General features: G+C 48.4%; 1 protein-coding gene across 1 annotated transcript in view; it reads left to right on the top strand.

Moving 5' to 3' along the window:
- Positions 1–17,380, top strand: part of LOC144125361 (roundabout homolog 3-like) — a 316,643-nt gene extending 299,263 nt beyond the window's left edge. Inside the window, exons 9-12 of the mRNA XM_077658675.1 lie at positions 3,224–3,535; positions 7,544–7,687; positions 12,813–12,840; positions 13,996–17,380. Of these exons, the coding sequence (XP_077514801.1) occupies positions 3,224–3,535; positions 7,544–7,687; positions 12,813–12,840; positions 13,996–14,173 (662 nt within the window). The 3' untranslated portion in view covers positions 14,174–17,380. The remainder of the gene's footprint in view (positions 1–3,223; positions 3,536–7,543; positions 7,688–12,812; positions 12,841–13,995) is intronic.
- The last annotated feature ends 6,967 nt before the right edge of the window (positions 17,381–24,347 follow it).

Below are 24,347 nucleotides of genomic sequence, written 5' to 3'. Positions count from 1 at the left end.
GGGGGGGGGGGGAGAAAGACCAGATGAATGACTGCCCTCGGGTTTCTGTCGCCTGACACCTCTATAACTGGTTGTCCGTGCTAAAGGCTGAAACAAAGAAAAACAACAACCATTTTTTGTTTCACTGCTCATTTCACGTGGCATTGTTTAACCCTCCTGCAGTATACGACTCCAACTAAATAAATATATAACTTCAGTTCGTCGCGGTTGCCCTTTTTCAACCGCGCCCTCTGTGGCCACCACATTGCTTGTCTTCCTATAAGCCTTCCCCAGCTATCTTCTATTGACTCCTGCCGTTCTCCAAACGTTCCTGGCTTTAATTTTTTTCTACGCCTCATCAAAAAGTCTTTTGACCTGATCACAAAGCCATTCTTCGCCTGTCTCCTCTCTGAGCTTATTAAGTTCCGTGCAGGAGCTCGCTTGCTTTTCTAGTTTTTGTTTACTCGGCGAAGGAGACTTCGCGGCAATTGGAAACGGGCGCGGGAAGAAGCGCCGTTAAACGCGCGCTTAAAGAAGCCACCCTTCATCATCCCATAAACCAGACTGCGCGCAATACGCGGTCGCTCCACCGAGGCGGCGCATCCTGGGAAGCCATCAATTATCCGTGGCGCGTCTGATGACTGGCTGAAAATTACGAGGCGGTTCGTAAACTGCCACGCTGTTTCCAGGATGAAACGTTCCCGTAATCGGAGATGGCAAAGTTGTTTCTATGTTTTTTTTTCTTCTATCTTGTTAGTGTGTGGAGTTTGTGTACCTTCTTTGTTTGCCTTTTTATTTTTCCGTCCGCTTTATTCTCGTGTGTACAAGAAAGAGCGAGGCGGGGAGGGAGATAAATTTTTATGTGTGTCTCAAATTGCCTGACAGAAACAGAATAACGGTTTTTGTTGAACGAGATACGATCGGTCAATTTAACCCTGAATTGCCTTATAACTTCCGTGTGTGATTATTTCGCTTCCTTTCGTTTACTTTTCTCGTCATATATTAGTGCGGGTATTCTTTATGGCTGCCATTCATAAGCGGAAGTAAAAAAAAAAATCAATGACGTTCCGGACAAGACGGGTAAAAAGAATACAAGCCGGAAGTATGTTTCATCCTCGCGTTGTGTCAAGCAGGCTTGTGGTCACTAGAAAATTATTTTTCTGTCGTCTTTTTTTTTTCCTACCACATTTTTTTCTTAAAGGAAAAAATAGAGGAGGAGGGGAAGGTGGCAGACTTTACTTAAGCCTTCTCTTCACGGCCGACAAGCATCGAGTGATGGTTTTAAGCAATTTCTGCAGCTGTGTCAAGCCGAAAGACAAGTTGTCATGCTAACTAATTTCATGCCCGCTTCACTCGGTTAACCTCGTTTCTTGCGTTGCCCCTGTTACATGGTCCGTCTCATCTTAAGTTTAATCTCATACCTCGATCTCACTTGGACACTCCTTTTTCTTTTTTTTTTCTTTTCTCTTCTTCATTTTCTTCTGGCTGATTTCTCTTTAGGTTTGCGTCAGGATAACGAGGTCGAGAAGCGCCGGAATTAATTCTTGAGTGGTTTTCAGTGAAATTTGTTAGGTCGTAGTTTCCTCATTTTTTCACTCATCGAATTGTTAATACACAGAAGCGAAGTGGTTAGCTTCCTTCTCTTGGTGCGGTAAGTAACTAACCATTCAGTAGCTTATATTTGTTTTAAGAGCGGACTTAAGCCCCTTGCAGGGCCCCGAATTAGTGGCAGTCCTTTTCATGCGAAGAAAAGCATTCTTGCCGTCTTAAGAACCATGTGCTCTTTCTAATTTGGCATCTCTTTCATTTTTTCTGAGCACGCAAGAAGTTTCTCTTACTAATCCCGTGAAACTTTATCGCGCTAGGAGTGCAAGGCCATAGCTTCCCAGAACTTTCTCCTGAGTTTGTGCCGTATTAAGTCACTTAACTTAATGAAGGCGTGTTGAATCTGGACCGACGTAAAAGGCGCGAGCTCTTTCAGATTTTGAGATTTGCCAGTCAGTTTGCGTGGCATTTGGAAAGGAACAACTGCGCTCAGAAAATTTGCGCCGAAGGCTCCTCTGGGACGGGACAGGATACGGATCACCGTGAAACGTGAAATCTTTTTAGTACTCTGGACTACTGGAGCTTCATTTTTAATTGTTAAACGCGCCGTTAAGTTTTCTTTTATTTTCTACTCTTGGAATCTACTCCGTTACCTTTAAGTACGAGTGGCTATCTTTCCTTTTTTTCATCTCAATCCCTGCCCATGCCCACTTCATGATTTCAACTAGGATTTCAATAACTCACGTAGCGTTATGAGACCCGTACCACGTGACCATACATGTCAAGTTCTAGTGACACTGTACAAAACTTAATGAGTAAAGCGTGAAGCAGGTGTATTATCAGAGAGTGGCACGGGTGAATATGCATTTGTTGAAGTCTTCAAGTAAATGAGCCTCAACTTGAGTAGCAGCAGTGGAATACATGGAGAGTAGGTGCCCTCCATAAAGACTGTTATGTGGACGCCTCAGTTCCAGTGGAACATCATTCTTCCTCAAAATGGATAAGGCATTGGAAGAGTCGACGATGATGCGGGAAAAGAGGCAATGAAAGATGCAGGATATAACAGTTGCAGCTCTCTATTGTCGGAAGACGGCAGGTCTCGATTTTTCATGTGGTTCTACAAACCCATCTTTCTGTGGCTGCGTCTTGGAATAGAAAAGTTCTTGTTCCAGACAGCGCGCACTGGAAAGCATGAAGCGATTCAAACTGCTTAATTTACTTACTAGGTCGAAGCAGTCAAACACGCCCTGTGCATACATGAACTCGGCTACCCAAGCAGCAGGGTAGTGCTGTGACCGCATAACTAACAGCGTATGCACGATCGATCGCATTATCCCAAGACGAAGCTTGCGGCTGTCATCAATACTGGCTCCTTCAAACACGTCTGTATACGCTAGATGTTGCCACTGAAGTCAGGAAGGTTCTTTTCTTTCTTATCGATCCCGGCAAAGCCGAGTTCCGTGGTCTGCCAGTAGTCATCGGCGCGCGTACGTGTGTCAGGCTACACTCTAAACGCAAAAGACTAAAAATGGATTAAGTTGTCCTCTAGCGCGCTCTCTTTTATAAATGGCGGTTTTCTAGAAGACGCCTTACTCTCTTTTTACTCCCACATAGGCGTATTCGTGTTAACAGTGTACGCTATTGAGTGTGCGCGAGCGTGTATACCAGCCGGTCGCCTCACCCCGTGCGTGGTGCACAGGTCCGCCCAAGGCGCCGTACAACTGCACTCTGAGCAACCAGACAGAGGACGCCTTCCTGGCCGAATGCCGCGAGGACCCCAGTGGCGGCGGCGGACTGCGCCAGATGTACAGCCTGGAGGTGCACGACATCTCCTGCCACCGGCTGCTGGCCAACCTGAGCGCCGACCGGCCGGCCTTCTGGGTGCAGGGCGTGCCCGCGGGCCTCAATTACGTGCTCGTGCTGTACGCCGTCAACGAGATGGGCCGCTCGCAGCCAGTGCTGCTGCGTGCCGAGGCGGCCGACAGATACTGGGACGGCACCACGCGGCATGGTACAGCCAGCCTGCTTGCTTTCTTGTACCTGGCTCGTTTAGTTGGTGCATAGCCGATGTCTAGGTCGTGTCTGTCTGGTGTCTAGCCCTTGTCTAGCCATCTCAAGTCGTGTTCAGCTCGGGTCTAGCTCGCCTTCTGTCCTCGTCAGTTAGCTCTGCTATCACGTCCCATCATGTCCCGTAATGCCGCACCAAAAGCATGGCAGTGCGGACGCAACGCAGCGACGACAATCATTGGACGATTATGGCTGTATTAACTAAGCAGTGGCAGTTCTTAATTCATGTCAGAACTCTCTCTATAGTCCAGAGCGTTGTTTCTACTCAATGTTCGAATTTAGCTTTAGCTTTAAAGCCTTAAATCTGCACATTTCGTTGTGAAAGACGTCGTAGCTAAGGTTTGCGGGTTAATACTCGCGAAGTAGAGTTACCTGGCGCGTTAGAAAATTTAAGTACCCTGGCATTACTGCATTTTCCCTCGGTTAAAATACTGCCAGGTATTGAACCTCATGCTCCGTGCTAGCAAAAAGACTTCATGGCGCCAAAGCTACCGCGGCAGGATGATAGACTTGGTCAAAGACTCCGAAATTACACAGTCGTCCAATACACTTAGATTAATACGTCTTTGGACAGGGTCCATAAACACGAAAAGCGGAATCAAATGCATTTCACACCTTACCATTTTCATGCTCTAGTAAAGGCTTTTTTTTTACTTTTTATTCAGAAATTACCCAGAGCACCCAAAAGCGTTACAGCACGAAGGTTACAGCGTAGAAAAAAAAACAACTCTTCATTAGCACAGCACATTTACGTTTCACACAACCGATTCCTCTTTCCAATCGATTTGACAAAAAACGAGTTCGTGTAAGCGGCAATCCTGGCTTGATATTCGCTTTTATATCGGTTCTATTGTCGAATATTGCATATAGCAGTTTAAGGCTTTGCTTGCTTCGGCTAGAGGCATGTACTTCCCGACTGAACTGATCTTCATGGCATTTACTCTGTCCTTCCTTCAGAGTCGGCCCAAGAAAAATCCGCATGGCTGCATGGATTTGAATTTTTTTCAATGTGCTCAGTTATGGTCTTTCTTGTTCGAAGGGTTTGAAACCGCGCAGCCAAAATTCCAAAATAGGTCTAACGCAGCTCAGATAGGCAGTATTATTTAAATTGACATGTAGACGTCTCGAATTTCTTATAAAAACGTTCAGTGCCCTACTAGCCCTGCGCACTAAGTGGTCACGTGTCCGTTCCAGGAACAGTCGTATGACAGCATTACGCCTAAATACTTATATGCAGCTTGTTTACGTATTGTATCGTTATTAACCGTGTACTAGGAATCGGTATGTTTATTTATTTCCGGTAAAACAGACAAGTGCGCTTTATAGTATTTAATTAATCTTCTAAGTGGAACACCAGGACTGCATTCGTGCTAAATCTGTTTGTAAGCATGAAGAACAGTCAATGACAATTTTTTGATACACAACGCAATTGTCGGCAAATAACCGCAGAGAGGATGGTATTCATTCGGAGATGTCAATTACATACACAAAATAACAGTAATTCCAAAAATGAGCCTCGCGAAACGCCTGAAGTTACATTTACGTAGCCTGAAATTTTCTATTTATTTTAGTCCAGACGAGTGAATGTTTATTACTTGAAGCTTGTTCAGGCGGAGTGAGTGTAGCACTGCGTCCAAATCTTTATGAAAATAAAAAAGGCACAGTCCATTTGCCCCCAATCCCTCTCTCATGGACAGCTGATGCTAAGTCATGACAAAATTCAATCAACTGGGTGGTGCACGACAACCCCTTACGAATCCCATGCTGTTCCCTAAAGAACAATTTGTTCTCCATTATTTCCCTACATAGTACTGTATATAACATGTGTTCAAAAATGTTGCATGATATTGATGTTAATTACATGAGTTTACAATTACTGGCATCTTTTTTTGGGATCACCATTGTGAACAGGAACGGTATGAGCAATTTTCCAGTCATCAGGTAAAATATCTGTTGCTAAAAATTTGCAGTAAACTAAATAAAGAAAACGAGAAATCACACACACACACACACACACACACACACACACACACACACACACACACACACACACACACACACACACACACACACACACACACACACACACACACACACACACACACACACACACACACACACACACACACTCGCATACGCATACGCATAGGCGCACGCACACACTCACATACACTCGCATACGCACACGCGCACACACGCACACGTACGTACCGACGATGCTGAAACATGCGTGTCGCATTACTTACACACGTCACCACGCCAGACACAGCACTAAGTTCATCCACTGCACCGCATGGTCTTTCATTGACCATTAGAGGGCGTTGGCATGCTGCGAATGCAAACCCAGATATATTGCAGAATGTTGCAGAAACCCAGGATGTCGCAAGCCCCGATAATTAAATTTCGGGCCAGTGTTCTCCGACGGAGGGCCATGCGTTCTGTAGTTTCTCAGCATGCTACGCTACACGCGAGATACTTTGTCTTATGAGGGCATCTATATGTCTTGCAAAGAGGCAATAATAACAGAGCGCCAAACGCGTTGACTTATGTTCCGGTGCATTGACCGCAGGGCACATGCCTCATATGACAACAAAGAAGGAAAGGCTAATAAAATATGGACGCTGTGGCAGCTGTATTCTGCATCGATCGGACCGTGCAAGTCATCAACACTGCAAGTCAATATCCGTGTTATTCACCGCTGCGCCGAGCTAAAGGCACCTCATATCAGCTCAGCAAAATATCTCAGCAGTACTAGCAATACGTTCGCCTCGGACCAACTGCTGTTTCGGATACGTGATTGAGAAAACAATGTAGTAGCTTGCGTATAATCGACTTTTTCTAATGGGAATTCCAAACAGCGAAAACTATGTTTCAGAGCTCTGTAATGGTCTGTAATTACGTGTTAATAGGGACCCCCTGCGTAGTTAATTACCACATGCGAATCGTCTTTGTAACGACACACCAGTAGTTTTACGATATGTGGATACTTTATCCACGATTATTCTTCCAGTTTTGTTGTGATCAAGGCCCTCGGAACACCTTTTTATGTTTTTTTAAGTTGTTCTCGGAGTTGTATCGCGTTGAAATCCCTTCCTTAAGTGCACGTCTCCACGAAAACCATGCAGAGAGGCAATCTCCTCCTTAATATCCAACGCGCACCACAGCCCGTACTAGTCCATCATGAGCGATCAGTTTCTTTTCAAGATACTAGAATCGTTCGCAGAATTTGTCTATGATGCGTAGCTAAGACTGCTACGGAGTGCTTGAATAGCATGCTACTGCGCGGGGCGGGGACAATGCATAGACTTGCGAAGTATGTCTCTGCGCTTGACTTGCGCAGGATGCGTTGAAGGGCTGATAAATCTGGTGCTTGCTGTCTTAACTTAAGCGAATTGCGCCCATTTAACTTACGTATTTCTTGAACTTAGTAGCAGTGTTGGCAGCGTAAATTATATTTTATTTATCCTAAGCGAAGAAAGGTACCCGGCGCCTCCTGCGTGCGTCAACATTTCAAGTAACGCACTGATCGAAAAAAGGAGGGTGGGGGTTGAGGGAGAAATTGAGAGACTCCGACAGCTGTACAGCTATTTTTTTTTTTTGCCGCCAGTTGTCAATTATCAACCAGTGAAGCAAATAAAAACCACTCCTCGCTGGTGGAGCTCGGAATCGAGCCATCGGATCTCCTCTTTTAAATACGCGCTCTGCAGGCTGTTTGAACCGTGAGGGAGCGCCAATGCTTGGCTGAGAAAAACCGATAAAAGTGGTCAGAGCGCACTTGATACCTCGAAGGACAAAGGTAATAATATAACTATGCAGCTGCCGTGCAAAGCGACGAGGATGTCAACTATAAATAAACAGTGGCGCTAATAGCAGTCAGTATATGCGTATTATTCACGCTTTGCCTGTACAGATAGGCTGTAAATAAATGTTTTCTCCTGCATCATGGTCGCAGGGGGTGAGTGGAGCGGCTGCGAGCAGAGCAACTCACTCGTCGTCATTCTGATTGCCGTCACCTTCGCCGCCGTGTTCCTCCTCTTCCTGCTTGTCATCATAGCACGCTGCCGGACTAAGAAGCAACGCTTGAAAGCTAACACCGGTGAGCGAGCTATACGTTGCGTCACCTTCTCTCCCCTCCCCCCTGTGAGCACTGTTTCTTTGGCCGAACAAAGCTAGCGAGACTGGGAACGTGAACACGTCTTCAAAGTAACCCCAAATCTGATGCTTTGAAACTAGAAAAGCTGTGACGTGTTTTATAGAGCTATCTATTATGTGCAAAAAAGTTTGGACAGAGAATTTAGTTCGCGCGAAAAAAATGCCGGTTTCGTGCTGAGATTTAAGACAGGAAGAAGGTAAGGAGGCTTTCAGCTTGTAGCCTGTCCCTGAATGTATGAGCGGGAAGACCACACAATATTTTCGGCAGGGATGCTACGGTAATCTTGCATGTAACTTATTTAATGTATTATAGTGGTCGGTGAGCAAGAAATTAGAACGAGTACCTCGCCAGAAGCAACGGCGCAGTTGTATAAGTGTCACAGGGGTCAGCCAGAAAAGCCTGCGCACCAAAATAGTTGAGCAAAAGTTTTTCCAGCAAATAACTATTGCAACTTTGCAGCCGCGCAATCTGCGCACATATTGATGCCGCCCACTATTATTTCCCCGTTAGAAAATGCTTCAAAAGTTGATCATATTGAACAGTTTATTAGCAGCTGACGTTGAGGTCATTTTCAACCTCCGGCAGGAACAGCCTTGCCTTATATATGGCTCCGCCGTAGCGACACTTCTGAAAAACGCTAAATACATCGCTTCACTTTTCGTAGCGCCGGTTTGAGTCCCAGCGGTGCTCGTGGACAACTCGTTTAAGAAGCGGGAAGCTTTTCTAGCCGCGGCCGGTTGTAGCGGAGGAATCCCAGAAAAAAGAACGGAAAGGATATTTGCCAGCGTCTGCCCACTCGTTCCCACGTCACATCCGGTTGGACTTGCATCTCTCCTTACGCTTCAGCTGTCGGTCAAGCAATCTTCTTCGCGGCCAAATCACGTGGCGAGGCTGCACGTCACATCCGGTTGGACTTGCATCTCTCCTTACGCTTCAGCTGTCGGTCAAGCAATCTTCTTCGCGGCCAAATCACGTGGCGAGGCTGCACGTCACATCCGGTTGGACTTGCATCTCTCCTTACGCTTCAGCTGTCGGTCAAGCAATCTTCTTCGTGGCCAAATCACGTGGCGAGGCTGCACGTCACATCCGGTTGGACTTGCATCTCTCCTTACGCTTCAGCTGTCGGTCAAGCAATCTTCTTCGTGGCCAAATCACGTGGCGAGGCTGCACGTCACATCCGGTTGGACTTGCATCTCTCCTTACGCTTCAGCTGTCGGTCAAGCAATCTTCTTCGCGGCCAAATCACGTGGCGAGGCTGCACGTCACATCCGGTTGGACTTGCATCTCTCCTTACGCTTCAGCTGTCGGTCAAGCAATCTTCTTCGCGGCCAAATCACGTGGCGAGGCTGCACGTCACATCCGGTTGGACTTGCATCTCTCCTTACGCTTCAGCTGTCGGTCAAGCAATCTTCTTCGCGGCCAAATCACGTGGCGAGGCTGCACGTCACATCCGGTTGGACTTGCATCTCTCCTTACGCTTCAGCTGTCGGTCAAGCAATCTTCTTCGTGGCCAAATCACGTGGCGAGGCTGCACGTCACATCCGGTTGGACTTGCATCTCTCCTTACGCTTCAGCTGTCGGTCAAGCAATCTTCTTCGTGGCCAAATCACGTGGCGAGGCTGCACGTCACATCCGGTTGGACTTGCATCTCTCCTTACGCTTCAGCTGTCGGTCAAGCAATCTTCTTCGCGGCCAAATCACGTGGCGAGGCTGCACGTCACATCCGGTTGGACTTGCATCTCTCCTTACGCTTCAGCTGTCGGTCAAGCAATCTTCTTCGTGGCCAAATCACGTGGCGAGGCTGCACGTCACATCCGGTTGGACTTGCATCTCTCCTTACGCTTCAGCTGTCGGTCAAGCAATCTTCTTCGTGGCCAAATCACGTGGCGAGGCTGCACGTCACATCCGGTTGGACTTGCATCTCTCCTTACACTTCAGCTGTCGGTCAAGCAATCTTCTTCGTGGCCAAATCACGTGGCGAGGCTGCACGTCACATCCGGTTGGACTTGCATCTCTCCTTACGCTTCAGCTGTCGGTCAAGCAATCTTCTTCGTGGCCAAATCACGTGGCGAGGCTGCACGTCACATCCGGTTGGACTTGCATCTCTCCTTACACTTCAGCTGTCGGTCAAGCAATCTTCTTCGTGGCCAAATCACGTGGCGAGGCTGCACGTCACATCCGGTTGGACTTGCATCTCTCCTTACGCTTCAGCTGTCGGTCAAGCAATCTTCTTCGTGGCAAAATCACGTGGCGAGGCTGCACGTCACATCCGGTTGGACTTGCATCTCTCCTTACGCTTCAGCTGTCGGTCAAGCAATCTTCTTCGTGGCCAAATCACGTGGCGAGGCTGCACGTCACATCCGGTTGGACTTGCATCTCTCCTTACGCTTCAGCTGTCGGTCAAGCAATCTTCTTCGTGGCCAAATCACGTGGCGAGGCTGCACGTCACATCCGGTTGGACTTGCATCTCTCCTTACGCTTCAGCTGTCGGTCAAGCAATCTTCTTCGTGGCCAAATCACGTGGCGAGGCTGCACGTCACATCCGGTTGGACTTGCATCTCTCCTAACACTTCAGCGGTCGGTCAAGCAATCTTCTTCGTGGCCAAATCACGTGGCGAGGCTGCACGTCACATCCGGTTGGACTTGCATCTCTCCTTACGCTTCAGCTGTCGGTCAAGCAATCTTCTTCGTGGCCAAATCACGGGGCGAGGCTGCACGTCACATCCGGTTGGACTTGCATCTCTCCTTACGCTTCAGCTGTCGGTCAAGCAATCTTCTTCGTGGCCAAATCACGTGGCGAGGCTGCACGTCACATCCGGTTGGACTTGCATCTCTCCTTACGCTTCAGCTGTCGGTCAAGCAATCTTCTTCGTGGCCAAATCACGTGGCGAGGCTGCACGTCACATCCGGTTGGACTTGCATCTCTCCTTACACTTCAGCTGTCGGTCAAGCAATCTTCTTCGTGGCCAAATCACGTGGCGAGGCTGCACGTCACATCCGGTTGGACTTGCATCTCTCCTTACGCTTCAGCTGTCGGTCAAGCAATCTTCTTCGTGGCCAAATCACGCGGCGAGGCTGCTGCCGTGGTCTAGCAGTGGCCTCGGTTTCAGACCTGGAAGCCCTGTGGCAGGAGTTATTTTCCTGCACCAGTGCCAGTTTAAAGCGTGCCTATGTGGTTACTTCTTCATGACTACGATTCGGAAGAGCTGCACAGCTCTCCTTTGTAGTCATGTGCTTGGGTTCAAGATAATGTTTACTACTCGTGTTCCGCTCTCAGACAACAGAACGACAAAAGGATAGTTGAATAACGCTTGCAAATTATTAAGAACGCAGCGCACCTCGGCGAGCATTCTTACAGAAAATCCCCAACTCCAACGTTGGAACACTTGGTTCGTATCTCAGCCCCGCCGGCGGCCTCACGAGTCTTATAATGGGTACAAGCATTTCCTAATCAGGAGCTACGAATTCTCAGGGTTTACAATGTTGAGGAAAGTTGCTAGAAACGACGACGAACAAATAACGACTCGCCAGCCATCGATGGAAAATTGCAGTTCCTTTCATGCTAAACAGGAGCTGCGCAGGCAAAAATTCCTTTTCGTGGCATGGCCCGGACGCGTATAATTACATTGCAGCGGTTTGGATATAATTTTGCTTGAACGTTCCCCAACCCTCGTCGCTTCTTTTTTGGTTTCTTCCGATTGTTTTGTGCTCTTTTGTTGTCTAATTCATATCGTCTTAATTAATATATGATCACTCGGAGAAGTACTGATTAAATGTTTTTTTTTCGTTTACGGTTTTGAGCTTATAAGTTTTAACACACATTTTAAATGCTCTACTTCTTTCAAAGAACTTTAAACCTACTCAGTCGTTGTCTTTATCATTTTCTTATCTTCTCAATGTTGTCATCCACATCTGGCGCTCTTTGTTGTGTGTGTGTGTGTGTGTGTGTGTGTGTGTGTGTGTGTGTGTGTGTGTGTGTGTGTGTGTGTGTGTGTGTGTGTGTGTGTGTGTGTGTGTGTGTGTGTGTGTGTGTGTGTGTGTGTGTGTGTGTGTGTGTGTGTGTGTGTGTGTGTGTGTGTGTGTGTGTGTGTGTGTGTGTGTGTGTGTGTGTGTGTGTGTGTGTGTGTGTGTGTGTGTGTGTGTGTGTGTGTGTGTGTGTGTGTGTGTGTGTGTGTGTGTGTGTGTGTGTGTGTGTGTGTGTGTGTGTGTGTGTGTGTGTGTGTGTGTGTGTGTGTGTGTGTGTGTGTGTGTGTGTGTGTGTGTGTGTGTGTGTGTGTGTGTGTGTGTGTGTGTGTGTGTGTGTGTGTGTGTGTGTGTGTGTGTGTGTGTGTGTGTGTGTGTGTGTGTGTGTGTGTGTGTGTGTGTGTGTGTGTGTGTGTGTGTGTGTGTGTGTGTGTGTGTGTGTGTGTGTGTGTGTGTGTGTGTGTGTGTGTGTGTGTGTGTGTGTGTGTGTGTGTGTGTGTGTGTGTGTGTGTGTGTGTGTGTGTGTGTGTGTGTGTGTGTGTGTGTGTGTGTGTGTGTGTGTGTGTGTGTGTGTGTGTGTGTGTGTGTGTGTGTGTGTGTGTGTGTGTGTGTGTGTGTGTGTGTGTGTGTGTGTGTGTGTGTGTGTGTGTGTGTGTGTGTGTGTGTGTGTGTGTGTGTGTGTGTGTGTGTGTGTGTGTGTGTGTGTGTGTGTGTGTGTGTGTGTGTGTGTGTGTGTGTGTGTGTGTGTGTGTGTGTGTGTGTGTGTGTGTGTGTGTGTGTGTGTGTGTGTGTGTGTGTGTGTGTGTGTGTGTGTGTGTGTGTGTGTGTGTGTGTGTGTGTGTGTGTGTGTGTGTGTGTGTGTGTGTGTGTGTGTGTGTGTGTGTGTGTGTGTGTGTGTGTGTGTGTGTGTGTGTGTGTGTGTGTGTGTGTGTGTGTGTGTGTGTGTGTGTGTGTGTGTGTGTGTGTGTGTGTGTGTGTGTGTGTGTGTGTGTTCTTTGTTGGTCAGCGCTTTCATTTTCGCGCATGATGAGGCTATAGCACACTGATATAGACTTTTTTTTTCTTCGCGTCTGTTAAGGCTTATTCTCTTCTCTATCTCTTTCAGGCGACAAAATAGTGCAAAACGGGAAAACGTAAGTACTTGCACCTTCCCTTGCTCTCAGAACTGCGCTAGAGTTTTTCAGTGTTTCTCGAACGCCCCTGCTGTTACACCAACAGAAAAAAAAAGAGGACGGAGTTAAGCCGAAATAGTGAGCTTAACCAGAACTGTATCTAGACAGTTACCAGTGTAACAGAAAAAAAATACGGCAAGAGATATAGATAATTACGGAAGAAAGCAATATACTGGCACTTATATTGCGAATTCACTGCAGAAAAGGCGTTTAGTTCTCTCAAGTGAATGCGCCGGCCTGCTGTAATCAGAAGACATACTTTGCCCGGCTTTTGAGTTTAAAACAACGCGTGAGCATCAAATCCGCATCCGCATGGAGACTGGAAAAAAGAAGACAGACGCGCCCGTGTCGTCGTCTCGTTCTCTCCAGTCCCGTCTGTGTGCGCTGTTCCTTCATATCCGTCAAGATGAACGAACCAGCCCGAATCGTCACTCTTCTTGAATTATGGGGGTCACTCCTTAGTTTAATGGGACAGTGTCACTTTTAATGCGTGGCGCAATAATTCTTGCATTCAAGAGGATTTACAAATTACCAGTATGTCGTAGCTTATGGAAGGGTGCGTTGGTTTCGACCGCCTCTTGGAGGAGGAGAAGGAGAAGAACTTTAATGGAACACACCTCTTATAATGCCTTTGTGCAGCGACACTGGTCATGGTGCGCTTGTTTTTCGTTTCGTTTCTAGTCGGTTTATCAAATAACTCTTTTTACGAACACATGCTTCTATAGTCGAAGTTGTACTGAAAAATTCATTACTCAGCGTCATATGCACATGGCAGAAAAAAGCTACCAACCGATAGCTAACGGTTCTCTCGTTTTTACTGCGCGACATCTGCGCGAGTACATGGGCCAAGTCACTGTTCACTTCTTTAGTTCGCGCATTTTGCATACATGTCTGCTTTCATTCTTACTTTCATTTTACGAAATAAGGTGTTATACAATGCATCAAAAATAAGTGAACTAATGACCTTCCTTGGGTAGACAAATATGTAAACTCAGGCCGACAGCACATAATGGAGCGTACAAAGTAGATTGCACGTTTCTGTGTCACCGGACGCATGGCCTATTCGAAACCCGAATGCATAATAACGCGCGCGCTCCTCCGTTTGGTGGCCCGCAGGTCTCCTCGTCCCTGCGACGGCTCAGTGAACATGACCACCTTCAACTGCGTCGAAGGCGACGAGCTCCGTCCCACGGTGCTAGAGACGTCGCCGACCAAGCCACCGTTCCACGCCGACTACATCACCAACGTGAACCACACCCCTTACTTCTGTCGCCAAAAGATTGTGGACTTCTGATATCCGGACGTGCTCCCCACAAGCAGCAGCGGCAAGGCGACTCCCTGCATGACCACGTTCGGCTGCAGCGCCACACCGCAAGGCGGCGCTGGCAGCGGTGGCGCTTCGTGAAGCGTCCCCCTTCTCTGGGACGGGACATCCAAGGGCTTTTGGGGAGACAGAAAGAGGGCGCTCGCAACACGGGACCTAGTCATGCTTGAGGAAAGGTACCACGTCACTGCCGAATGTGACGCAGTCCAAGAAGCGACGCCCGGATCCACGCCCACGATGCAGCAAGTACCGGTACTGCGCGGTGTAAGAGTCGTCGGGTCTCTCGGAGTGCTTTGAAAGTTCAAAGCCGTTGGCGTGAGCGCTGGGGTGACCGGAGCTCCTTCGACGACGAAAGCTCGTGTGGACCGCTAACACCGTGTAACGCTTAGTGGGTTCCTAACCCCTATACGTGACCGTGTCAAGGGACAAGCAGGAGACACTGGTAATTCGCACGGTGCGTCGACTGCAATGGTCGTGACTTGTCGAACCGGAGTGACGGTGCGCGAAAATGTGCGGGATGCTTCTGCAGTAGTTATGATCTTCGAAAGTCTGTGCTCCTGCTATTCCCGGGGAAGACTACGAGGTGAAACTCTGAGCTGGTGCGCGATAGACTGCCATGATGCCAAAAAATATATATTCAAGGACGAGAAGAGAAAAAGAGGTGCTGGGGGAACGTACAGTTCGCGCGTGAGTGCCGACGAAAGGCAGGCACGCGAGTGACAGAACAAAGAATATATCCACCTTACGATATACGTCCTATAAAGACACTCACGTGCTTGAGCTTTGTTGAGAGAGACGTCGGTCGGAGCTCGTTCTATAGGCATTTAAAGCTCTTCTTTTTGTGAAGGATGCGAGCACAGCCTCCAATTATATCCTTTCCCCGTTTTCGTGTTTCCCGAATACTCACACATCGCAATGCTATCGACTCACTGCAACGGGTTTTGCGCAAACGCTTTTTTTTTTCCTTCGGTGCTCGGGCGACGAAGCGGCTTAGTTTTCAAACACTGCTGACGGCTCGCTCACGCCATCAATGCAGTGGGATCGCCGCGACGGGGTGCTAATTTGAGGGGATACTAAATGCGCTCTTGCCGCATTTCTTTTTTTTAATTCGGAGCCATTAAAAACCTCATCGGGAAAGCAATGTGTCGATCATAAATTAGCCTTTATCTGGAGCGAAGTGACGTCACACGACCGCGAGGGACGTCACATCTGGTAAAGGCATCAAAAGCTTCTAATTATATCGCATTGCCAACGCATGAGGTAATTAGATGTCCCCGTGGATTTTTTTTCGTTACACACTGCGAACGAATGAGTCCAAACAAACAAAAAATGCCCTTCGCTTGTATGGTTATCGTTAGCGGGTAACGAGAGCGCGGAGAGTGCAAGCATTAGCCTTCGTGATTGTGAGAGAACGTACAGCCCTCGAAAAGTCACGTCATCATCGACAGGTTGTGTGTGCCACGCGGTATTAGTCCCAACCGCACGCGTCAGAACTACGTAGCTAGGACACCGTGAAAGCAAGGAGAGCGAGTGCGGAAGATAGATAAAAAAAAAAGAGCTTTTGTGCGTAGTCGCTTGTGCAAAAGAAGAAAAAGAAGTATTTTAACTCAGCGGTCGCCCTAACCGCGCATAGCAGTTTTAATGTCGTAAGTGCAGTTCTCTCCGGTCAGTACATACCTGCTACGTTAGACGCGGAACTGTAAACAGGGCTAAAGTTGTAGCGCTTGAGAGGAATGCGAGGAGGAAGACGGGGCTTGAGCAGCAGTGAAGGATGCAACAGTGCATTAGTGGCGAGAGTGGAGGGGTTGCTATGAAGAAATAAAAGGCACAGTGATGGTCGCACTCGTCTGAATTGCGCTGTGAGGCAAAGGGTAAGCAAAGCGAAATAGCAGAGATAGTAGAGAGAGAGAGAGAGGGATAGGTACGTACCACGTTCAGTCTAGGGTGCGCGTGGGCAACGCGGGTGGCGCACAGGTTTTCCGTCCTCGCAAAACGTCGTGAAAACGGCCTCTACACCGTTCGTCGCGAGCGCCACCTCGCGAACATCATTTTAGCGAACGACATTTGCGTAGTCTTGCCCCGCGCTCTCTAGACTGGCTACCAGGTGGAATGCACGCGACCTTGCTCATTGAACAAGCTCATTCGCCGCGTATAGTTTCCGCGACCGACTCCGTTAAAGGGCGGTTTATGGCAAGACCAGCGTTTACAGCGCTTCAGGGAAAGAAAGCTGTGCGTTGAAGAAAAGTTGCCGTTTGTAAGTCTTCAAGTCAATATAAGCGAGTGAACTGCATTTCACGAGAACGTAGCGACGGGGGCCGCGACGTTTGCCTCTCTTCGTTCTTGAGCGCTCAGGGCGGCACACCTGTTTCCGGGGAGACGAGAAAGAGAATGCCGCGTTGAGCTTGTTGCGGCGAACGCTGTTATGTATGTACGTGAGGCTTTTTGAGTGCACGCCACACTCCGTACACGTCTGTACATATTACAATCTATATTTTATACGACGCGCAACTCTCATCGCGGCTTCTTCATCGAAATTATCTCATTCCACTATAATTACAAGTCTCGTATTGACGGTCAATGTGGTAAACGATAAAAAAAATTAAAAGACAAATGCGTCTATACATATATACATACATATACAAATATATCTATTAAACTGTATACTATATGTGTGCGTGTGCATGTCTGTGTGCATCAAACTTCGAGCTTTCTATAAGTGTTATCTCCCTCCCTCTCTTCTATTTCTTTCTCTTTCCGCCGTGCGCGAGACAGTGATTCCGCTTTGTGCGAGATTAACTCGTTGCTTGAGTCTGCTCCTGCTTAAGCCGCTTCATCTACGCGTCGCTATAGTTTGCGTTTAAGACGTTTCGCCTGCTCTTTCGCGAGACATTGCTCAGTAAGTGGTGAACTTTCCTGCTTTCTTTTATTTTCATTGACGTTCCTCTCGCCCAGTGTTTCCCTTCACGAGTCACTCACGGGGCGATTATTTCGCGTAAAACAGCATCTACTGCGCTCGCTCTGACAGTCGGCGGCGCTGCATTTGTCGCGTTTCTCGGGATGAGGAAGAGCTTGGACGTCGCCATCATGGATTGTGCTTCAGAGAAAGAAGGTGTGGACAAACGATGCATCGACACAATCAGGTTGAAGTGTTAATAAACATGCCAGTTGAAACACGCTCAAGTTTCGCATTCTTTGATCCAGTGCTTAGTGACTCGTTGTTGTGCGGAGTGTGGTGAAATAGCCAGCGAATGTGTGAGGATGTCTGGAGCCGCAAGGAGCGCTGAGAGTAGCTGGCTTCAGTAGTTTTGCGGTGAGTACTAGTTCGGCACCACGAGATACGGGATTCTCCACGACGACTCCTTCCCGGAGATATCAGCTCCGTTTTCAGATGAGTACCGCTGTTGTGAAAATTCCACTACATGTTCCCCTGTGACATCAGGTGGAAAAGATTACAGCGTTGAGAAGAAAGTAATTCATATTTATGTGGTATCAGTGATGGGTCTCGATTCTAGGCGAAAATTGTGCGGCATCACTGCCATGCACATAAGTTATGACTTCAATCATAGTAGCTCTGAATTTCGTTGAATATTTTATGGTTCACATCTTTACGTATACTCAGCTATCTGAGAATTGGAGAATTGGGTTTTCTTCGCTACCCCCCTTGTATTCTTCGCCGAGTTGGAAATACACTCGTGACTGTTTTTCTATCCTACATCGCTGCACTGATGTTAACAATATCACGCACCTCATCTTCAGTTAAGGAGAAAACAAATCATCTCGCCCGGTGAGCTGACAGCACCACGATCGAAGAACGTGCGCGCGTATCGGTCGTTTCAGCCGTTCGTTATTCAAGACGGCGCAAAATCATCTCCTACACCGCCACAGAAGCAGCCAGCGCAGAGGCGTACCGACGTTATCGATTAGCGCCTTTGCTCACAGAGGGCACCCTCACTTCCCAACTGATTCCACGCCGAAATAGTAGCCAGTTTATCAAACATGCTTAAGCAACGCAACAGAATGCGTCACAGACGTTGCTACATAGTTACACGCAAGCCCCCCCCCCCCCTCCCTTTTTTGCCCACGCGCTTGTGTGCCTGTGCAAAATGAGGTTTGGACGCGATGGCTCGAGTCGGGGCGCGCGCTCCGGCGTTGCCTGGGGCCGGTCCTTCAGGCAGTGCTGCCGCCTGGCAAAGTCATCCCTCATCTCGACAGCGGAGCGCCAACACACCCTCGACATCGCTCACGCGGCAACGAGGAGGAGGCCTTCTTGCAACCTCTCCCCCCCCCCCCCCCCCCATTTTCCGCCGCCAGCTCTGTCTCGAGTGGTTGACGTGGCGGGGGCCTGCATACACTCGCGGCTGCTTTCACTCTCCCCTTCCCCCTCGTCATCGCCGCATAAGCTGCCCTTGTTTTTCCCGCATTACTTCTTCCCACTTTCTTTTATCCCGATTTCCAAGCCTCTGCCTGCGTGCTCTCTAGAAAACTTCCACGCAATTTTCGCCCTCCATTTTCCTCTTCTTTATTATTTTTTTTCCGAGCCCACCATTCTGGTGGGTTCACCTGACGGAGAGAAAGAGCCCTCGCACGCAGAGCGCCACATAATTTACGGCGCTCATAATTTACGCCAAGAAAGAAAGAGGGAAAGATAGAACGAGAGAGGGGCAGGGCGTGTAGCGCACGCCGACGCTACTGAAAGTGGTGGCGGCGACAGCTTCGCACGCTCGCGCGATCGCTCGCTCTTGCTTCGAGTCTACACGTAACGCTTGTTATCTTTGCAGCCTCGCCGCCTTTTTCCTTTTGTCGCGTTCTTTTCTCCCGCCGCCTTTTCCCCTTTTCCCTACGCGCCATACCACCCTGAGTTCCCTGTTCAGCCGTGGCGCACTTCTCTTTTACCACCCCTCCCCTCTCTCTCTCTCTTCGGCAGCCGCTGCAAGAAGCGGCTCGCATTCTCCTCCGGGCGCCTTAATTATTCCTGCTCGAGCTGCCCTTTATCGAAGCACGTCGCGCGCTCCGTGCAAGACGCTCTTTTCCCGGCCGCTATTCCTTCGTCGCCGCGCGCTTAAAGGAGAAAGCGGGGAGCCGAGAGACACAACGCGCCCAAGTGCGCTCACTGAGCGGGGCTTTATTACACTCAACTGCGCCGCCGCCGCTGGCGTGTCCGGGCTTGAACAGTTCCGCAGCTGCTGCGACGGTGAAAAAAGGCTGTCCCCGAGGCAGCGTGCTTAAGTCGCACTAAGCGTAAAGTGAGCCCGCGGGTGCCGCCGTGACCGTGCTCGGGCTGGTATCTCCTCTACTCGAAGGGTGGTCACGGGTAGGAGTAATGATCCAGAGTAACGAAGAATAGCGGAAAAGACAGCCGGTGCCACTGTGAGGGACCAATCTCGCCTTTCATGTTGATCTAAGTAAGGCCATAGGGAACAGCGCACGATACGTTTTACCCAAAGGATGCTTGCGAAGCAAGCGCGACTGAGTAGAAGTCCTGTTTCCTGCTCCCTCACACTTGCATAATTGCTAAACATATTTGAGTGTGAGAGAGATGTATAGAGAAATAAAGTGTGTGTGTTTGTGTGATGCTCACTTGTGTGTGTTCGAAAGTGGAAGAGTACTTAGCCTACTGACAATAATCGCATAGTTTTTTAAAAGAACAGTAAAGGAAAATAGTAAGTCTAGCTGTACTGATAGAATACCGTCCAAAGATACAAAATATGACAGTTTTACCTAGAACATAACTTTCTTAAGCCAGGAAACTGCTCAAAAGCGAAGTACATGCTGCGATTTCCTCGCGGATTCCGGTTGCTGCGCTTTCTTATGCCACGGTATATTTCGACAGAAATGGGCAAGTACTACCGAAATAGCAGGAAAGCAGCGCTGCAAGTACTGTCTACAATGTTAAAAGTACTTCCCTTGGCATTTTAACGACCCAACCAGCGTGAGTAAGTTATACACAGCAAATCCAGAACTACCGGCTTTCACGCTCTGTCAAGCTTGGATTGCTGGACGGTCAAGCTGTTTCTTTCCCGTTCGAGCCATCGAACCGACCGCTTTGTAGAGGTGCAGGCAATGAATGATCTTTAAATATAAAATACCGGTTTTAAGCACGAACTGCGTTTAGCTCCAGTTCTGGCAAACTCAGAAGAACATCGTCTGGTAACCGTGGCGAACCCGAGGACAAGCATGACGCTGAATCTGAGGAGGGAGTATGAGGCCATAACTGAAGTCGATTTTTCTAAGTTTCGAGTCCGAATGGCGTGCAGCTCGAAGCGCGACAAAGGAACCGGTGCGCAGCGAATGGAAGCGCGCCGTGCGGGCCTTGGACGGTTCTCGAGTGACGGCGAAGATCGGGCCACCGGCGGAAACGCGCAACGCCGATTCCCTGTCCATATCATTCTGAGGCCGCGGTTCCGGCTGGCGGCGAAGTGACTCAAATGTCAGAGCATCTGGCTTGCACGCTGCCGTCAACGTATACGGTTGCTGCGACGCGCGTGCAGCTTTTCAACATTTTCTTTTCATGTTTGTGTACATTTATTTTTCTACCTTCACGCTTCAGTTGGTGCCTGTCCACAGGTCCAGGCTCTTTCCTGTTCGCTCTTTATGAAGTAACTTACAACCTAAAGGTTGTGTTTGTGTGCGCCCGGGCTTGAGGTTAAACAACGAGTAGACGTGGCGCGTCACTGGAAAAACGGAGTGCTTAGCGCCGCTTGTCGAACTAGCGAAGGAGCTCGCGCCACTCTGTAGGCCAGCGTTTTGGGCAGGAAGCCGCCATCAGTGATACTTCATAACCCAGCAAAAAAAAACTAATTTAGACCCAGACGTCCTTATTTCAGGCTCTTATTCGTGCAGTAGCCTGAAAACCCTACCAATTTGGAAAATGTAAACAGTTTTGGTTCTTAAAAGTTTCCAGAAACTCTCCATGAAAATTTTTTTTCCTCTAAATTTTTCTCCTCAGACTCCCTGAAAAAAGGCATGTTCCCCGAATGGAACACCAATGGCCGTCCTATAGAATGTGCTACGTCTTTCCGGCAACACTCCTCATGCTTGCACTTACTCTCGACGTCGAGATCGGCTACAGGTTTTTTTTTCTCCACCATGCACGTAATTCTGAAGGCTTGAAGTAGCTGGAGAACTCGATTTTCTGGAGTACTCGAAGAACTGGAGAACAAACCTACCATCTCGGCACTGGTGATCGTTCCCACAGTACACTCAAACGTTCCAAAGCTGACTTCGGTACCCAATCCAAACGCTCGTTTCTCACCAACGTCCTTTAAATGGGAAAATTTCTGCGGCTGTCGCTCAACACAATCACAGAGATCTACCAGGAAGATATGTAAAAATACCCGTCAACGCACATGACGGACGAGGTAAATCAGCCACCCAGTGCTATGGCACAGCCCCGGAGGTAAAAGACACGGCGTATGGTTTTACGTCCACCGGGACTGGAAACAACGGTAAACAATACGCATGTCACGTAGCCTGCTTAACTTCCAATTTTTTTCAAGTGATATGAAGCTAGCCCACTTTTAAGTTGTGACTGCCAGCATCGGGAGATTTATATGCATGAAATAGGCCGCACTGCGCGATGCAGCTCAACGCAGTGCACCTGCATCGCGCGACAGATTTCTGCGCATGTGGTTTTCATGCAGTTCTGTCCACAGTTGTAATTACAATTACAGTTACAATTCGTAGCTCGAAATATGTACTCCACCAAGGATAAAACTTATGCATCTGGGCAGTAAGCGGAGCGCTGGCCTTCGGCATTGTGCTGGCCGCGACTGCTGCCTTCAGCCGCTTCCACCGTGCCGCACTGACGACATCTTACTCGGGTGACGTGGCTCGTTGGCTCACTTGCACAAAACCAGCCGTATACTCAGTTCAGGAACACCGCAAAAAACACCACGCTGCCGGGCAGCGTTCACAAGCTCAGCGCAGCAGTCGCTGCACCAACGCCGCACGCACAGCCCAAGATGGCGCCGAGAAGGCTTTAAGGTTTGGCTCATACGGGGCGCCACCAGCAAAGTAAGATGGCGGCGACCAGGCATCGAAACCGAAATCGCGTACAGACGCCGAGCAGTAACGAAGCTTTATCACGACCAAAAGCAGCTTCACGAAGGGTGAATATAGCTGTCATCTTTCCCTCCATGATTGATGTTTTGAGTGAGACAAGAAAAAGAGTTCGCGGGAGGAGCTTATGCTTTACATACACGACCCCCAAGTGGGACGACACAGACCTGAAGGGAAAAATACACATAGCTCAGCCACCAACACGTACCCGCGAAAACGCTGTCTTGTTGTCGTTTGAAACATATTCAATATAATGAAGTGGTGTGAGCCTAAGCCGTTGTCTTTCATCAAATTGCTGCAGTTACGCACGAGCAGGCGATTTCCATTCAAAGCCAATCAATAAGTGTCCCCGCGTGCGACAATTTGGGCATTATATCAGTACAGAGCCAAGGTAAATAATAACCACGAAGTTAAGCGTTGTGAAAAAAGAGAAAAAAAAAGGTGAGAGGCAGGCAATTTCGTTGATTTCAGGAACCAGACTGCTGATTTTTTATCTTTATGATATAGGAAGTTCAGTTTAGTTTATGGAGGTCTAACGTCCCAAAACGATTCAGGCTATGGGGGACGTCGTAGTGAAGGGCTCCGGAAATTTGGACCACCTGGGATTCTTTAAACGTGCACTGACATCGCACAGCTCATGAGCCTCTAGAATTTCGCCTCCATCGAGATTCGACCGCCGCGGCCGGGATCGAACCCGCGTCTTTAGGGTCAGCAGCCGAGCGCCATAACCCCTAGCCACCGCAGCGGAGGTATAGGGAGCGAATAATCATATATGATACCTCTAACAGCACACCAAAAAGTAAGGTACTGAAGTTAAAGACAGAGAGGTATGCAAGTTGAGACGGCAAATGCAAGCAACAAATTAGTAAACAAAAACTATGCTCTAAATACTCTAAAAGAATGCTCTAAATACTCTGAGTTTGCCATCCCATGTGAATCTAGGTTGTTTAAGTTGTTTTTGAACCTGTGTAAATAAGTGTCTTAATTTGGCAGTGTGCACTAGTGATATTGTTCTTTTCCTTGTGTTTAGAAATATTATGTGTCTTATTGCAATAAGCTTTGTTGTGCAGTATTTGTTTTGTTTCTACATACAAGAAACTATGTTTTTTCGTCAATACTGAGCCTGTACTTCGTTTGATTGCCGTGACCCGCCCACAAGCGCACTTGCGCTTCCGCGGGCACACTTATTTCAACTTGTAATTGTGACAAATAAATATGTATGTATGTATGTATGTATGTATGTATGTATGTATGTATGTATGTATGTATGTATGTATGTATGTATGTATGTATGTATGTATGTATGTATGTATGTATGTATGTATGTATGTATGTATGTATGTATGTATGTATGTATGTATGTATGTATGTATGTATGTATGTATGTATGTATGTATGTATGTATGTATGTATGTATGTATGTATGTATGTATGTATGTATGTATGTATGTAATGTATGACGAAGGACTGTCGATTATGGGTTTTACTGCGGCGCATACGCTGCCAGAGTAGTACAGAGACATGGATCTGCGTCCGATGTCAGTGTAACCTCTCACAACGGGAGAAACAAAAGAACGTCATTGAAACGATAAAAAAAACAACAAAAAGGTGGGTTGCTTTCACGGATTCGACTGACCATCAGCGACCGGTACAGAGGAATGTATCTCTTTATCCTATCGCAGAGCCCCGAAAACCAAGCGCACCAAACTCGGCAGCTCGTCCCACCGGCCAGGCGGCCCGTTCCTTCTGCGAGGAATTAAGACCAGGCCCTCCTCTCCGCGTCCGTCAGCAGCGCCGTTAGCGACCGCAGCGACTATCCGGGCCAGCGTTGGCCAACGCCGGCCCAACTCAAGGCTAGCTGCAACGCGTGCGCGAGTACTTACTTCTCGGTGCTGGCGCCCGAGCGCTAATTACACGGAGAGGTGAAAGAGAGAGGCGTCGGCTACTGTACGCGCGCGCGGCCACACAGCCCGCGCTTGCATCACCCTCGGGTGCGAATGGAGGCATCCTCCCCCCTACCACACCCGTCAGCGCCTTTCTTTTATCTCGCAGTGATCCCTACTTCGTTCGCCGAGTTCCAGAGCAC

This window comes from Amblyomma americanum, chromosome 3 (assembly GCF_052857255.1).
Source record: "Amblyomma americanum isolate KBUSLIRL-KWMA chromosome 3, ASM5285725v1, whole genome shotgun sequence".
Classification (NCBI taxonomy): domain Eukaryota; kingdom Metazoa; phylum Arthropoda; class Arachnida; order Ixodida; family Ixodidae; genus Amblyomma; species Amblyomma americanum.
This window is presented reverse-complemented; position numbering and strand designations above follow the sequence as displayed.